Source organism: Heteronotia binoei, chromosome 2, assembly GCF_032191835.1.
Source record: "Heteronotia binoei isolate CCM8104 ecotype False Entrance Well chromosome 2, APGP_CSIRO_Hbin_v1, whole genome shotgun sequence".
Taxonomy (NCBI): domain Eukaryota; kingdom Metazoa; phylum Chordata; class Lepidosauria; order Squamata; family Gekkonidae; genus Heteronotia; species Heteronotia binoei.
The window spans coordinates 110,746,821-110,763,478 of NC_083224.1; the positions used below are offsets into that span (position 1 = coordinate 110,746,821).

The 16,658-nt window shown below is 48.1% G+C and overlaps 2 protein-coding genes across 6 annotated transcripts in view; one reads left to right on the forward strand and one right to left on the reverse strand.

Annotated features, from left to right (window-relative positions):
- LOC132566623 (calreticulin-like) overlaps positions 1 to 14,704 on the reverse strand; it is a 61,957-nt gene extending 47,253 nt beyond the window's left edge. Inside the window, exons 1-2 of one of the 4 annotated variants that reach the window (XM_060231823.1) lie at positions 14,486 to 14,618; positions 7,093 to 7,194 (exon numbers count right to left, since the gene is read on the reverse strand). In XM_060231823.1, coding sequence (XP_060087806.1) covers positions 7,093 to 7,194; positions 14,486 to 14,507 — 124 coding nt within the window. In that variant the 5' untranslated portion in view covers positions 14,508 to 14,618. Of the gene's footprint in view, positions 1 to 7,092; positions 7,195 to 7,533; positions 7,609 to 10,309; positions 10,707 to 14,485 lie in introns of those variants that run through there. The other 3 variants (XM_060231822.1, XM_060231825.1, XM_060231824.1) reach the window with 3 other exon arrangements.
- Positions 14,400 to 16,658, forward strand: part of OSBPL9 (oxysterol binding protein like 9) — a 116,365-nt gene continuing 114,106 nt past the window's right edge. For both annotated transcript variants that reach the window (XM_060231817.1, XM_060231818.1), the window contains exon 1: positions 14,400 to 14,607. In XM_060231817.1, coding sequence (XP_060087800.1) covers positions 14,497 to 14,607 — 111 coding nt within the window. In that variant the 5' untranslated portion in view covers positions 14,400 to 14,496. The remainder of the gene's footprint in view (positions 14,608 to 16,658) is intronic.

Below are 16,658 nucleotides of genomic sequence, written 5' to 3' on the forward strand. Positions count from 1 at the left end.
CGCCCCAAAGAACCTTTCCACTGGTCCCCAGAGGCCGATAACGCTTTCTCCACCCTGAAGACCCGCTTCGCCACCGGGCCACTCCTGAGATACCCCGACCCCCAGCTTCCCTTTACGGTGGAAGCTGATGCCTCCAACGTGGCCCTGGGAGCAGTGCTGTCCCAGCGCGAGGAGCCGTCCCAGCCACTCCAGCCCTGCGCCTATTACTCACGCCAGCTCACTGCGGCAGAGAGGAACTACACCATCTGGGAGAGGGAGTTGCTCGCGATCAAGGTGGCTTTTGAGGTTTGGAGACATTACCTTGAAGGGGCTCGCCACCCTGTCCAAGTGCTCACCGACCACCGGAACTTGGAGCATCTCCAGACCACCCGCCGTCTCAACCAGCGCCAGATCCGGTGGTCCCTATTCTTCTCCCGCTTTGACTTCAAGTTCACCTACATCCCCCATACCCAGAACCGGAAAGCCGATGCGCTCTCGCGGAAACCGGAATACGCTCCTGCTTCGACTGAGACCGTGCCTGCTACTCCCATCCTGCCACCCTCAGTGTTTGCAGCCACCTCCACTTCACCAGCACTCGTGGAGGACATTCGTGCTAGCCAGGCCAATGATCCCTGGGTCCAGCAACACCTCCAGGCACTCCAAGATGGCTCAACAGGCGAGTTCACGACTCGAGGCGGCCTCTTGCTACACCACGAACGCCTCTATGTGCCGCCCGGGCCCTTGCGGGCAGAAGTACTACGCATGACCCACGACGCGTTACCCGCTGGGCACTTTGGACAACATAAGACCACCCACTTGCTGACACGGGAATTCTGGTGGCCATGAGTTCGCTCCGATGTTGCCCGTTATGTCAGCTCCTGTGACGTCTGCCGACGGGCCAAAGACGTCCCAGCCAAACCCTCGGGGTTGTTACAGCCCTTGCCCACACCCTCAGGACCCTGGGATACCATCTCGATGGACTTCATCACGGAACTTCCACGATCCAAGGGTCAGACGTGCATCTTGGTGGTCGTCGACCTATTTACCAAGATGGCCCACTTCATTCCGTGCCCGAAACTTCCCACAGCTCAGGAGACAGCCCAGCTCTACCTGCAACACATCTTTCGTCTGCACGGACTCCCAGCCCACCTGATCTCAGACCGGGGCCCCCAGTTCTCCTCTCGGTTCTGGCAAGCCCTCCATTCCAGCCTGGGGACTCGAGTGCACCTGTCCTCAGCTTACCACCCACAGACAGATGGTCAGACAGAGCGCACCAATGCCACGCTAGAGCAATATCTCCGCTGTTACACCTGCTACCAGCAGGACGACTGGACCACTCTGTTGCCTCTAGCGGAATTTGCATACAACAACGCGGTCCATTCCTCCACCCAAATGACCCCGTTTGCTGCAACCTACGGGTACCACCCTCGGTTCTTCCCGGCGATCCTGCCACCCACGAATGTCCCCGCCGTTGAGGCCTACCTGCAAGAACTCCGCGCCAGCCAAGACTTGCTCCGAGAGCAGCTACAGCGGGCCAAGGAAGCCTATAAACTAGCTGCGGACCGGAAGAGGCAGGAAGGCCCCCCAATCCAGCCGGGGGATCAGGTGTGGCTCTCAACTCGCTACCTGCGCCGGCCTGGTCGGTCTCACAAGCTGGATGCGTGGTTCATTGGACCCTACCCTGTCTTAGAACAAATAAACCCCGTCGCCTTCAGGCTCCAGTTGCCACCCCACCTCCGCATTCACCCCGTGTTCCATCGCTCCCTCCTTGTTCCAGCTGCACGCCCTGACCCAGCTCGGCCTCCTTCTCCACCGCCACCACCACCAGTGTTGGTGGATGATGAAGAAGAATACGAGGTGCGCCAGATCCTGGACTCCCGGTACCATCGTGGAGGCCTCCAGTACCTTGTGGACTGGGAGGGATACGGCCCAGAAGACCGGTCTTGGGAGCCCGTGGACAATCTTCATGCCCCAGACTTGGTGCAACGGTTCCACAACGACCACCCCGACCTCCCAGGCCCCTCGACGGAGGGGGGCCCTGGGGGGGGGGATAGTGTCATGGGTGCTGGGGACCCTGTAGAGGAAGTTGAGCCGGCAGCAGAAACTGTGCCCCTGCCACCTGCACCAGTGCCCCTGCCTCCTGCTGGAGAAGATCCCAGCCCCCCTGCCTCGCCCTCTCGGGTGGCGCGTGTGCGTGACCGCCTCCGTCAGGACCTCAGGGATCGGAGGAGGGCGGCACGCTCACAAGCAAGATGCTCCCTGAGCCCTGAGTTTTGAGAGGATTTTGGCCCTTCTAAGAGCAAGGATGCTTGAGTTGCAACAGGATCCTGGCTGCCTCTCTGAGCCAGCAATTAGCCCAAATGGGCAACAGCCAGCAGAGGCCTATATAGCTGTAGGCCTTGGGAGGAGGCTTTGTGGAAGCAACTAGTCATCTACCTGACGTCCTAACATCCACTTCGGCTTTTGACTTTGGACCTCCTGACCTTGGCTTGACTTCTGGACCCCCTGACTACGGCTTCTGAACCTCTGACCTACGATACCTGGACAACGATTTGGCTTTGGCACCTTGGACACTCTTGCTCACCGGTTACAGACCTTGGACTGCCCCTGGACTTCGCCTGGCCTGGCCCCAGCTCGTGACACAGGGGCGTATTCCGGTTTCCGGGAGAGCAGGTCTGCTTTCCAGTTCTGGGTATGGGGGATGTAGGAGATCCGGAAGTCAAAGCGGGAGAAGAAGAGAGACCGCCCGATCTGGCGCTGGTTGAGACGGCGGGTGGTCTGGAGGTGCTCTAAGTTCCGGTGGTCAGTGAGCACTTGAACAGGGTGGCGAGCCCCTTCGAGGTAATGCCTCCAAACCTCAAAAGCCGCCTTGATCGCAAGCAACTCCCTCTCCCAGATGGTATAGTTCCTCTCCGCAGCAGTAAGCTGGCGCGAGTAATAGGCACAGGTCTGGAGTGGCTGCAACGGCTCCTCGCGCTGGGACAGCACTGCTCCCAGGGCCACATTGGAGGCATCAGCTTCCACCGTAAAGGGAAGCTGGGGGTCAGGGTATCTCAGAAGTGGCCCGGTAGCAAAGCGGGTCTTCAGGGTGGAGAAGGCGTTATCGGCCTCTGGGGACCAGCGGAAGGGTTTTTTGGGGTGGAGTAGTTGAGTCAGGGGTGTTGTCAGGGATGCATAGGCCGGGATGAATTGCCGATAGTAGTTGGCAAAACCAAGGAATCGCCGCAGGTCTTTGCGATTCTGAGGAGCCTGCCAGGTCAGGACCGCTTCCACTTTTTTCGGGTCCATGAGGATCCCCTGCGGTGACACAATGTGACCGAGGAACTCGACAGAGCGCAGGTCGAAGTCGCACTTCTCCAGCTTGGCGTAGAGGCCATGGGTTCATAGGCGCTGCAGGACCTGGTGGACGTGCTCGGCGTACTGGGCAGGATCGCTGGAGTAAATTAGGATGTCATCTAGGTATATGAGCGCGAAGCGGTCGAGCAGGTCCCGGAAGATGTCATTCCTGAACCTCTGGAAGACAGCGGGGGCATTGGTCAATCCGAAGGGCATCACCAGGTGCTCGTACTGCCCGTATCGGGTCCCAAACGCGGTCTTCCACTCGTCTCTGGGCCGTATGCACACCAAATTGTACGCTCCACGGAGGTCCAGCTTGGTGTCGATTTGGGCCCCCTTTAAGCGATCCAAGAGTTCAGGGATCAGTGGTAGAGGGTACCGGTCGCGGATGGTGATCTTGTTCAGGGCCCGGTAATCATTGCACAGCCGGAGCTCCCCACTTTTCTTCTTCACGAAGAGGACTGGAGCAGACAGGGGAGAGGTCGAGGGTCGGATGAATCCGCGTTTCAGGTTCTTGTCCAGGAAGTCTCGCAGAGCTGCCAACTCAGGCTCTGACATAGGGTACAGACGCCCCACCGGGAGTGATGCCCCAGGTACCAAGTAAATGGCACAGTCATAGGGCCGGTGAGGGGGAAGCTGATCCGCTCCTGTCTCTTTGAAGACATCGGCGAAATCCGCATACTTCTGAGGGAGCTGAGGACCACCACTCGGGATGCCGGCTGCTAGAGTGGGGGAGGAGTCAGATGAGGACATGGGTCTCGGAAACATAGTTCCTGCTGGGCCCAGTCCACGATGGGGTTGTGCAGCTGCAGCCAGGAAAGGCCCAGAATCAGCGGGAAGCGAGGTATGTGGGCGACATTAAACTGCAGCTGTTCTAGGTGCTGCTGGTCGTGGAAGGTGATGGGACAGGTCTCCTGGGTGACGGGCCCAGAACGGAGAAGGCGCCCGTCGATAGCCTCCACCAGCGTCGGAATCTCTTGTCTGCACCGGGATCTGGTGCTGCTTTACGAAGGCGGCATCTATGAAACAGTGGGCCGCTCCCGAGTCCAGCATGGCATACACGAACAGCCAGTGTTCGTCCGGCAGACGGAGTTTGACTGGTAGCAGGAACGGCCCCGGGGTATCAGCCCGCTGTTCGGAGGACCCAGCTAGTCGCCCCAGGCTGGGGTGTCCAGTTATGCCTGGGGCTGCCCTTTTGGCGGCGGTGGCAGCAAAGGTCCGGGTATCCGATGCTTAGTGGGGCAGCCAGAGGCATAGTGGCCTGCCGTGCCGCAGTAGAGGCACAGATTCTGCGTGCGGCGCCTGGTCTTTTCCTCTGGGGTCAGGCAGGGTCGAGCAGCTCCAAGCCGCATAGGCTCATCCTCGGTGCTGGTACTAGCTGGGGATGGGCGAGGAGCCAAGTGGCACAGCGCAGGGAGCTGGCGCCCTCTGGTCTTGGCTTGGCGGTGACTTTCCAGGCGGCCATCGATGCGGAGGCAGAGGGTGATAAGTTGTTGGGGCGTGGGTGGTTGCTCTACCCTGGCCTGTTCATCCAGGACTTCCTCTGCCAACCCCTCGGTAAACTGGTCCATCTGCGTAGCCTCATTCCACGCCAAGTCTTGGGCCAGGAGCTTGAATTCGGTGGCATATTGAGCCACCAAGGAGTTGCCTTGTTTCAGCGCCCTGATCTTCCGGTTGGCTGTGGCTGCTTGGACTGGGTTTGAGAAGGCAGCAGACAGGTGGGCCTCAATCCCCTGGTAATCAGTCAGTAGGGGAGAGGACGCAACCAGCAAGGGTGTGGCCCACTTGGCCGCCTGCCCCTTTAATAGACTGATGATGAAACACACCTTCGTATTGTCATTGAGGACGTCCCGTGCTCTCAGTTCGAAGTACAGCCGACACTGTGCTAGGAAAGCAGGAAATTCTTCCACGGCACCCCCAAATCTGTCAGGTGGGGGAACTGGGCACTTGGCTGGAGCACTGGCCGTAGGTTGTTGCTGCAAGTGCACCACTGCCTGTGTTAGCTGCTGTACCTGGGCTTGGAGCGCAGCCAGTAGTCCTGTGGTTTCACTTGCTTCATCATCCATCCTGTGGAGTGGGTGTTTGTCAGGTGGAAGCAATCTGTCACGGCTGGGGCCGGGTCAGGCAAAGTCCAGGGGCAGTCCGAGGTCTGTAGCCAGTAAGCAGGAGGGTCCGAGGCACCAAATCCGAATCACTGTACAAGTATCGCAGGTCCGAGGTCCAGAAGCCGAGGTCAGGGAGTCCAGAAGTCACAAGCCAAAGTCAGGGAGTCCAGAAACCAAAGTCAAGCCGGAGTGGATGCTTTAACGTCAGGGAGATGACTAGTTGCTTCCACAAAGCCTCCTCCCAAAGCCTACAGCTATATAGCCCTCTGCTGGCTGTTGCCCATTTGGGCTAATTGCTGGCTCAGAGAGGCAGCCAGGATCCTGTTGCAACTCAAGCATCCTTGATCTTAGAAGGGCCAGAATCCTCATAAAACTCAGGGCTCAGGGAGCATCTTGCTTTTGAGCGTGCTGCCCTCCTCCGATCCCTGAGGTCCTGACGGAGGTGGTCACGCACACGCGCCACCCGAGAGGGCGAGGCAGGGGGGCTGGGATCTTCTCCAGCAGGAGGCAGGGGCACTGGTGCAGGTGGCAGGGGCACAGTTTCTTCTGCAGGCTCAACTTCCTCTGCAGGGTCCCCAGCACCCATGACACCTGGATGCAATATTATCAAATACATGATACCTTGAACAAAATTATAGCTCTTACATGTGCAAACAGACAATTAAATGCCTTTGAAATTTGGTTAAAGAATAGCTCTACAGCTGTTAGAGGAGTAATTTCAAATATTTATCAGTTACTAAACTTAAAGACATGGGCATTGCAACACTGCAACAAAATCAGTGGCAGAAAGACTGTGGGAAAGTTTTCTCGGAAGAACAATGGAACTCAGTATGGAAAAGCTCTTTATTTAAATCAAGATCCTCTTATATTAAAATCCAAAACTTTAAAGTCTGGTCCAGATGGCATTGCATACCGTACACTATGTTTCGTAGCAAACTAATCCCAAACCCAAGTTGTTGGAAAGGATGTGGAGAAATAGGCACGTTAAAACATTGTTGGTGGGATTGTCCCAAGATAAAACTATTTTGGAAATCAGTGCTAAAGATTGCTATAAAAATAATTGGATGTGATATCCCTCTAGTACCAGAGCTGATTCTGCTGAATATGTGGAATAATAATCCGTGTTCTAAACTGAAATTAGAACTACTTTCTATTTTATTAATGGCAGCTAAAATCAAGGTGGCACAATGTTGGAAATCTGACAAAGGTCCTAATATTTGTCAATGGTTTGATAAAGTCTGGGATCTCTTGATTCAAGATAAATTGGCATCCTGCATATTGAAATTTGAAAATCCATTAGTAGCAGATACCTTTGTTGAAAAATGGTCTGGATTCCTTGCAAATATAAATGAAAATCCATCTTCCAGCTCATCTACTCCAAGTAAATATCTGGATTACATTCTGTACTAATTGGCTCTTCAAATATGTTGTTAGCTTGTAACATGAGTTAAGGTTTTGTGTAAGTAAAATGTATTTATATTTAAGTTTTGCACTTTTTCTGTATTTTTTTTTCTGTAAGTGATGTCTTTTTTATACCTAGTTAAAATAATAAAAATGTAAGTTGTAAAAAAAAGCATAACAGAATAAAAGTGCATGAAAATATGCACAAAAGTCAGTAGAGAATATTCAAGACAAATTGCTCTTTTCATAACTACTTGATTAGAGACATTACCTTTATCTTTTTCCCTATCACCATAGAATCGTCCTGCAGATATTCGAAATTTACCATAATCAGTTCTGTGTTTAGACTGAACCCACCGTTTCTCCCATCCATCTGGAAAAAGAAAAGTTTACCAGTAGGGAAAAAAAAATTACCAAAGATAACAGTTATTATTTAGCATCACTATTTTACATGATATTGCATGCAAATAAACAAATGGCTATAATATGTATGAACTTATCCATGGGAAATTTAATAGTACCATGACTAACCTAGCAATGATTTAACAGATATGGCTGCTGGTTTAACTCACTAACAAACACATTTAGCTTAGAAACCTATACAACCTATACAGAGTCTAGTAAATCTTTTTTAAATTGTCAATAGAAACAAGACTTATTCAAGTCAGTGTTAAATATTTGCATAATAAAAAGTAAATTAAAAGTAACCCACATTGAATGAAGTCCTGTTTTCTGTAGCTTATTTGCACATATTGTTGTCTATAGACATTTCTGCAAGTTTCCAAAATGGATCAAGCCATGCTTTAACATCTCTGAAGCAAAGAAAATAACTGAAGCATGTATTTTTCATGACATCCTCTAACAGAATTGCCCATATAGTCCAAGAACACATGGGCAGGACAAAACGTAAGGTCTTCAGCAGTCATCCGTTTGATTATATAGAGAATTTTCCCCAGAAGTCTCTAGTCTACAGCATCTTTCTTATTTCTAAAACTGTTTAAAGAATTTTAAAATAATTGAAACATTACATACCATATAATGCAATGAAAAATATGTATTCCTTCTAAAGTCCTTTACAGTGCAATCCTAAGGGGGGGGGGAGTGCTTTGGGAGCAAACTAACTGCTACGTCATCGGAAGCCCGAGTTATGTTGCTCTAACCTCCTTCACACCTGTGCAAATGGGACTTGGACCTGTCTTTGGGTGCCTCAGTGTATGTCCGCCCATGGCTGCTGGAGGAGTGGCACCCCATCCTGCCTGTGGCACAACTGGGGTGAAGAAAGCCACCCCAGTGCAAGAGGGGGCAGCCCCAGGGGTGTGGCCAGCGTTAGTCAGCTCCCTAAGATCTTCCAGTCTGAGAACACCCCCCGTGAGAGGCGTAAAGTTACAACAAGGAAAATGCTGGCATATCCCACAGACACTCGTTGAAACAGACAACAAAGTCTGCCACCGCTGCACGAGCAAGCAAACCCCTTGGGGAGCCATGTAATTGCCTCACCAATCCCCTCACACACCGGACTGGGTGAGTCCCCTCCCCAACATCCAATCGTCACTCCCTGTTTCCTAGAAAAGCTTCTGCCCCGGCCTCGCAAAACTCTTCAGGAAGGGTAGGGTGCGTGGCACGGGACTCTGCTATGGAGCTCCCTGCCATGTGGACTTAGCGTGAGGGCTGGAGCACTTTTGTGGCTAGCCGGGGGGCGCATGCCTCTGTCTGTCTGCCTGCCACTGGCATGAGTCTCTGACAATGGGTGGGCGCGAGGGGGTTGACAGCCTCTCAGGAGAAGACTTTCCATCTCCCCTCCTGGTCACGTGCAATGGACTGGCCAATCCATTGGTCCTGCGCTGCCCCATCCCTCCCCCCATTTTGCAGCGAGCCAATAGTGCATGCAAGGGCAGTATCACCATAGCAACGGCTTCTCTCTTGTGCATGCTTATCCAGCTATGCTCCCTTCCCCTCTCTACCTGGCATAACTTCTCTGCTTTGGAAGCCAACTAATGCCGCCTATGTTAGTTCTAAGCTCAGGTGGGACTCCACGGCCGAACTCAGGATAGGTCTGTTAAAGTTCTAGAATTACATTTAGTTACAAAATATATTTTTTATACAAGAACTTTTCACTGAGTAGCAAAGCCCTATATTTAACTGCATCTGAAACTTGAAATAACTACTTCTGGGTCTCTAGGGACTACCAGAGCGTGTTGAATCATGTTTGGTGATTTGCCTGCTTTATGACATGTTTATACCACTAGACCCAAGACTCAACATTAAATCGAATAAAAAGAATGATACAATTTACTCTCACAATCCACTTTATGAAAAAAGAACAACATGGGACAGTGACAATTTAGTCAGAAATAAGTACTTAAGGGGGAAAAAATCTCCTGAAGAAAGCAGGATGAAAAAACTGTGAACAATTGTAACAAATGATACTGATCTTCCAATGCGATATATGCACCCTAATTTGCTCATGGGATATGAAGGAAAGAAATGGATGAACGGAAGGGAAAGAAGTATAATGTTTTCTCTCATATTTTTGTTGTTCCCTGTGAAATCATGTTCCAATTCTTGAAGAACAAGCAAAGCCAAATTAAAGAGCCAAAACCTAACATCACAATATCAATGATCTTGCCTCCATATTCATAAATGAGATAGATAAATTATAGTCTGTACAGAAGTGGTTAAGTGCAGCCTCAAAGGGAAGAGACTGAAATTAATATAGATGCTTTGCTCTTTCTTTTTTAAAGATAATATTATTTGTAATATTCTTCTTATCAAAGAATCTGCTGCTTTTGGAGAATAGTCCTTGTTGTAACTTTACGCCTCTCACGGGGGGCGTTCTCAGACTGGAAGATCTTAGGGAGAATAGTATTCAGAATAGACAGTGGAATTTAAACATGCACTCTGTTGATTCTGGTTAATTGCTTCTATGAATAAAAATAGGTAAGAATAGTAATTCCAGACAGAAGACTTTTATAAATGAATTAAGCTCTGGGATCCCAGATGTATTAGTCAGTAAAGACCTCATATTCCTCTAGTCGTTCCATACATTACTTGGAATTGTTTTAACAAAATTGACTATTTGCTTTCCTTCCCTTGAAAACAAACAGAAAAAGCTTAATAAAATCTAGTTCAGTAACTTTTGTTTTTCTTATTAATTTCAACAATGGCATGAAACTCTCCATGTAGATCAACAAAGTAATCAAACTATTCACAATGAGATAAATGTCATTTACTGTGAATATCAATTTGACTTTAACTATTAAAATGCACTTTGATAACCAAGACATTTTCTGCTGACTGCAAAATAATATTTTTTTTACTAAAAATATGAATAAATGCATAGTCCCATTTACATGCAATGTAAATATATTGCTATACTGTACTATGAAATTATCACACAAAAAAGCTTTTTTTGCAAAGCAGGCTGTATAGATTGAATAAGATATAAATAGATATCTCCTTGCTAGGACACATCCCACCATATCACTTACCCTCATCATCGAACTCTTCTCTAAAATACTCTTTTATTATTGTAGGTTGAGACTCCTCTAACTGGGTAGAAGAGCTGGCACCAATGCCAACTACTGTCCCAAGTACTGTCCCTATCAAAAATATCCCAAAACAAATCAGTTTCATTACTGATATCTTATCAGCTTAGTTAAATTAAGGTGACAGGAGCCTTCTTTCAACTGCAGTAGCAGCACTTCAGAAGCTTTTACTTTGAAATATCTTGCTTCTGCTCTTGAACCACAGCCACTACTGGCACCACACTGATACCATGTTGAGTTAATGGAACCTTCTCACTGGCTAGAATCCATGAATAATTATGCTATAGAGGCCAATCAACAGGGACCACGCAACCAAGTGCAAAAAATCCTATCTGGAATATCTCAGGGGAAATGGATTTTGAAGACCCAGATGTCCTAGCCTAATTCAGACCAAGTCACACCTCCTAAGTAGTTTACACTAATTCAGACCAAGTCACACTTCCTAAGCAACAGGCGATAAGTACTAACCTCCTGTTGTAGACTATTGTTTGGCAATATGATTTATGCTTTGTAGTTAGGATTTTTTAAAAAAAGAATGCAATCAAAAAGCTCAAATCTAGAGGTAAGCAGTATAAAATGACTTAATAACAATACAGTTATTTACAGTATGTCACAGAAGTGAGTACACCCCCTCACATTTTGTAAATATTTAAGTATATCTTTTCATGTAACTACACTGAAGAAATGACACTTGGCTACAATGTAGTGAGTCTACAGCTTGTATAACAGTGTAAATGTGCTGTCCCCTCAAAATTACGCAACACACAGCCATTAATATCTAAACTGCTGGCAACAAAAGTGAGTACACCCCGTCTGGTCAGGGCGGCGTTCTGCTCAGACGCTTTTCATGAAGCTCCGAGGCATTAAGGTATTTCTTTGATAGTCTCTAATTATGGATAAATTAGCTTCTGCAGCCCTCTGACATTGTGTGCTGTTTCAGTGCTGCTAAAATGAGTAAGAAAAGAAATAGATATGATTCTAACTCTGGCTTTCCGATAACATTGTATAATAAATCTCCAAAGCAGCTTCACATAGACGACTTTCTGTAAGATGGAGCTCTGTAGGAGGGGATTCCTCCTTCAAAAAACAGGTTCAGTGCACTGGAGTCTTCAGAAGACCTGAATCCCTCTAGTTCTCTGTAAGTTCCATTCCTAAAAAATGAGGTATTTGCTGAAAGTGTGGGAGAGACTGTTATTCCCCTCCAGGAACCTACTCTGAATTCAAGTCCTTTAAATTCTACAGCTTTGAGAAAAAAACAGAGGAATTACAAAAGCAGACTCAACTAAATTGATTGGGATCAGTGTCTTCTAATGGCTGAGACAGTCATAGCCATCTTCCAGCAACTAAATACAATATCAGCCAATCTGGCTAGTTTGGAAAAATTGCTTAAGAGGAATTCGGAAGGAGGCATGTTTCCTTCAGCAGTGTTAAAACATTCACCTGAAGGAGAGACTGGTTCTCAGCCACTGCAAATGAGAGACTTTAGTGCTGCTTCTTGCCATCCTTCATCTCCAAATGTTGAAGTTGTAGACAAGCCCTTCTCCAAGGACTTTTTGATATGGAAAAGTTCTCAGGTTGCCCTGGAAATTGCTCAAATTGCAGTAAATGCAGGCCGTTGGGACAGCAGACAAGAAGTGATTTTTCTCCTTATGCCGTTTATTGAGGTTGGAGGCTGATGACGTTGACCTGGAACAAATTGAAAGACTTCCTAATTGTCCCTCAATCAGAAGAATGGTTCTTCTATTTTGGCAACCCACTATCCCACGGATGCTGCTAAAAATGAGAGGCTTTTTAGGCACTTTTGGCATCCGCCCAATTAGAGTTTTTCAGGACACAAGAAAGAGCCCTCTCTTCTTAAGTGGTGGAGGCCGTGCCCGATCTGATAAGGGTTCTCAGGAAATTCAGAAACCACAGCATATGGACAAAGCTGTGATATCTCCTATGGATAGCAGTGGAAAATCAACATTTTGTTTCAGATCTTTCACCAACCTGATTAGTGAGACAAAGCAAACCTTGCATGAAACATCAAAAAATGCTGAACTCCTGAAGGATCTAATCGACCTAATGGAAACTTCATCTCTTTCGCAATGCTGTAATACTCAAGATAATGCTATCCAACAGCCTGAGACCTCTAACCTTATGAACAACCCTTCTATTACTTTGGACATTTCTTTATCATCTAAGGTTATCCAACAAGTGCTTGATATGCAGCTGCTCCCAAAGACTTATAAGATCTCAGAAGGAGGAGCTCTTATTGATTTAACTTTATCCAATTTGGAAGACATGGCTCCTAGGCCAACTGGGCAGGAAACTCAAGATATCTCAAGAGCAGCTCCTCAAGCATGATGGCACAATTCTAAAGGGACTCAGAAAGAGTCTGCTGTCCTTGAACTTCTATTCTGGAATGCGGCTGGTTGGACACAATGCATCTCTCAGTACTCAGATATTCCATTTTTTTGTCGGAACTATGATATTCTTGTACAAGAGTACACCCCTAAGTGATAATGTCCAAATGGGGCCCAAAGTGTCAATATTTTGTGTGGCCACCATTATTTTCCAGCACTGCCTTAACCCTCTTGGGCATAGAGTTCACCAGAGCTTCACAGGTTGCCACAGGAGTCCTCTTCCACTCCTCCATGACGACATCACGTAGCTGGTGGATGTTAGAGACCTTGCACACCTCCACCTTCAGTTTCAGGATGCCCCACAGATGCGCAATAGGGTTTAGGTCTGGAGACATGCTTGACCACTCCATCACCTTTACCCTCAGCTTCTTTAGCAAGGCAGTGGTCGTTTTGGAGGTGTGTTTGGGGTCGTTATCATCCTTTACATTTATTCTGTATGGCTCTTACATTAAGCAAGTTTGGCCACCCCCTGGTTTAATCTCCTTTACCTTCCTCCCCCACAACAGACAGCTTGTGAGGTGGGTGGGGCTGGAGAGGGCTCTCACAGCAGCTGCCCTTTCAAGGACAACCTCTGCCAGAGCTATGGCTGACCCAAGGCCATGCTAGCAGGTGCAAGTGGAGGAGTGGGGAATCAAACCCAGTTCTCCCAGGTAAGAGACCATACACTCAACCACTACACCAAACTGGATCAAGTGCCAGTTTTCACCCTGACCCTGCTGCCTGAACCAAAACTTTCGAGTCTCAAATGTTATGAATACTGAAACAGAAGAGCTGCCCAGGGTAGCGGAAATGAGATGAGTACAGATTTCTGTCACATCCTCCCTCCAACCGAGCTCTTCAAGGTTTTTGGGCTAAATGCATCCTCTTTCAGCAGAACACAGCCGAGGTGACTGTCACCCTCGAACTAGCAAAGCTTTTTGTATATTTAAGAGCGGCATAGAGCAGAAAATCTTGCTTTTCTGGTCACACCAGTGTTGAAAAGGGAAAATCTGCCCCAGCTCTGGGAAAAGCTAAAGCAGCAAGAAAGAAAATGCGTGTGATAGTGTTTTAGTACAGTACCGGCCTCTCCCACGCTGCTCGGGACAATGTAGCATGTTTACATCCAGCGCAACAGGACTTTTGGCTCCCTGGTAACAAACATATTAATTTCTGTCACTCGGGCAGGGATTCCCAACCGTAATTATTAACGACGAAACTAACAACGGATCTCCCTTCACACCAACTCCCCCTCTTCAGTTTGTAGTTCTGATTACAGATGCAAACACTCACTCCATACTTTCTGGCGAAATGAACTCAGCTCACGAATACTTATGGCGAAATAACATAAGGGGCCACAAAACCCATATAACTGTAGGTTTTAACGCTGTAACCTGGCATGCAACAGTCTTCCGAGGCAGCTGCTCTTTTCTTCTACTCCCGCCTCCCCCCCCCCCCGCCTTAAGCGGCCGCGATCACCGCGCGCGCCCTCTGGCGACTCTAGGATCTCACCGCCCCTCCCTCTGTATACAAGTCACGCCCCTTCCCTCTTATCTCCTCCCTTTCGCCAGTCCCGCGGGTTGTTTTCCTGACACCGCAACAGCCGTAACTCCTCATCTCGCGCTGCCTCATTTAGGCCTCCTCCATTCACGGCGCTGGCGCGTTCCTTCCCTCCCCTCTTCTTCCACCCCCGCCCCCACGTCCGGCATTCGCTCCAGCGGGCTGTTTGGCATATTACCGGCTCTCAAGATGGCGTCCATTATGGAGGGCCCGCTGAGTAAATGGACCAACGTGATGAAAGGCTGGCAATACCGCTGGTTCGTACTCGACTACAACGCGGGGCTGCTTTCCTACTATACGGTGCGTGAAGGAGGGGCCCGCGCTGGTACAAAGGGGGGGGGGAATGGTCTGTCTGGCTGCCCGCTTTCCAGGGGTAGGAGGTGGGGGCTTCTGAGAGAGGGAGTGTCGTGATCTCAGTGAAGCCAATAAGGACGGAGAAGATTCTGGTGGTAGCCAATAGGGAGGTAGCCTTGGAAGATTTATGTTAAGAGGGCGTGGGGCGAGCAATATCGAAGTTACGGCGACAGAAACGGGGAGGGGAGGAATTGTGGGAGTGTAAAGGGTAAAAGGCCTGGTCCGTAGGTGATGTTAAAACGCCATTTGGTTTATGCCGGGGCACGGGTTATCCAAAACAGGACCGCATTTTTAGGCTGGAGCGGGAAAACTGGGTTTTCGAGCTTGAGGAAGTTGATTTGGGATAGGAGGTGGATTTATTTGTAAGGTTGGCAGAATAACGCTGGTATAGAGTAGTGTTTGAGATTAAGGACTGATTAACAAAGCTAGTTTTAGGGGATGGGAGACACTGTCTCCCGGTTTATGTCAGTTTGTGGCTGTTGCCTGCGTTGCTTTGAGAGGAAGTCTCATTGACTAAAGTTCTGAGTAAACAAGTGCAGTAAACAAAGAGTTGCCGGTCAGTGTCATGTCTCTTGCAATGTCGATATTCGCATCTTGCAGACGATACGGTATTAATTAAAGCCTAAGAATTGTTTATCTAGTCTAGTGCACTGTTTGCAGTGATGAGGCAGAAACCAATAGGGAGTTCACAAACAGTACATAGTGGGGGGAAACAATGCTGGGTTGATTCCCTGTACCTAGTGTTAAGTACTTAGTTTTTATTTACATTAAACCACTTAAATTCTGTCTTTCTGTCAAGGGAGAAGATAAACATTAGAGTACATAGCCACAGCGTTTTAAATGACAGTTGGGTGTTTAAAAATAAAGCTTGAATGGGTCTGGCTCAGTTGATTAAAATTTCCTTTTATAGTTATTTTTTAGTGGGAAATTTTTCAGGGAAATGTTTTAGTAATCTGTCGTTTAAGCCATACTTATTGTGTGTTTTTGAATTTTAGTACTATAAAAACAGCTACTCTTAATTGTTCAGAGCTTGCCTTAGCCTTTTTGCCAATCATACTTCATGCCATGATGGCTGAATTGACTCTCTACCATACCTTTCATTGTATGCCTGTTAAGGTGGTATAGCCAGTACTGAACACATTGTGCAAGGTGTGGTTGTACCCTTAATTTATAAACAGTTATAGCAATACTATTTTCATATTCTGTCCGTAATGCATAGTTTCTAATAGCTTTTTTGAGTTTTTCATGCTATCATGAACTGCAATCTACTGGGAGCAATCCAAAAGGTTAATCTACTGAGTAGAAAGAATAGGATTGGCTGATTGCATTGAAAGATAGTAGGTGTGACATCTTTTTCTCTAGATAAGATCATGTATGACATTGCTGTAAAATTACATGGTTAGATTCTAGTATGTGGAGAGAATACTGTTTTTGGTTTGAAGAACAGAGGGTCAAAGCAGTGTTATAAGTGCCTTCCTTCTCTGAGCAGTGAGAGGTTCCAAGAGCTGGGAGTTATTTAAGTTGATTCCCTTTGGAAGAGAGAGCAGTGGAAATTTAGAATATTTTTGTAGTCACTTTTATAGTTGCTTTATTTCAAAATATGATGGTAGAGCAAAGATAGAGCCATAGTTCAAGTACCTTACATCCCCAGAGAGAGTTTCTTAACACACTAAAGCCCAGCCGCTAGTAGACACCCTTTGGTCTGCTCAGGCGTGGGGGTGGACGGAGGGAAGAAGCATAGCTCGCTGCATGGGAGATCATCACTGTGACAACACCACTGGCGTGGGACCCGCTGCGCTTGCAAGGCAAAGGCAGCAGGAGGGGCAGGCCAGTGCAGGCTCCCCCAGATTGGCCAGTCCTGGCACAGGCACCGTGGCAGATGACAGTCAGGGGCGGGGAAAGGCCGCCCTGGAGAGGCTGGTCGCCTTTCCCAATCTGCCCCCTGATAGTTAACTGACAGATACCTGATTCCCTCGTCTGAAGAAGTGTGTTTTTAG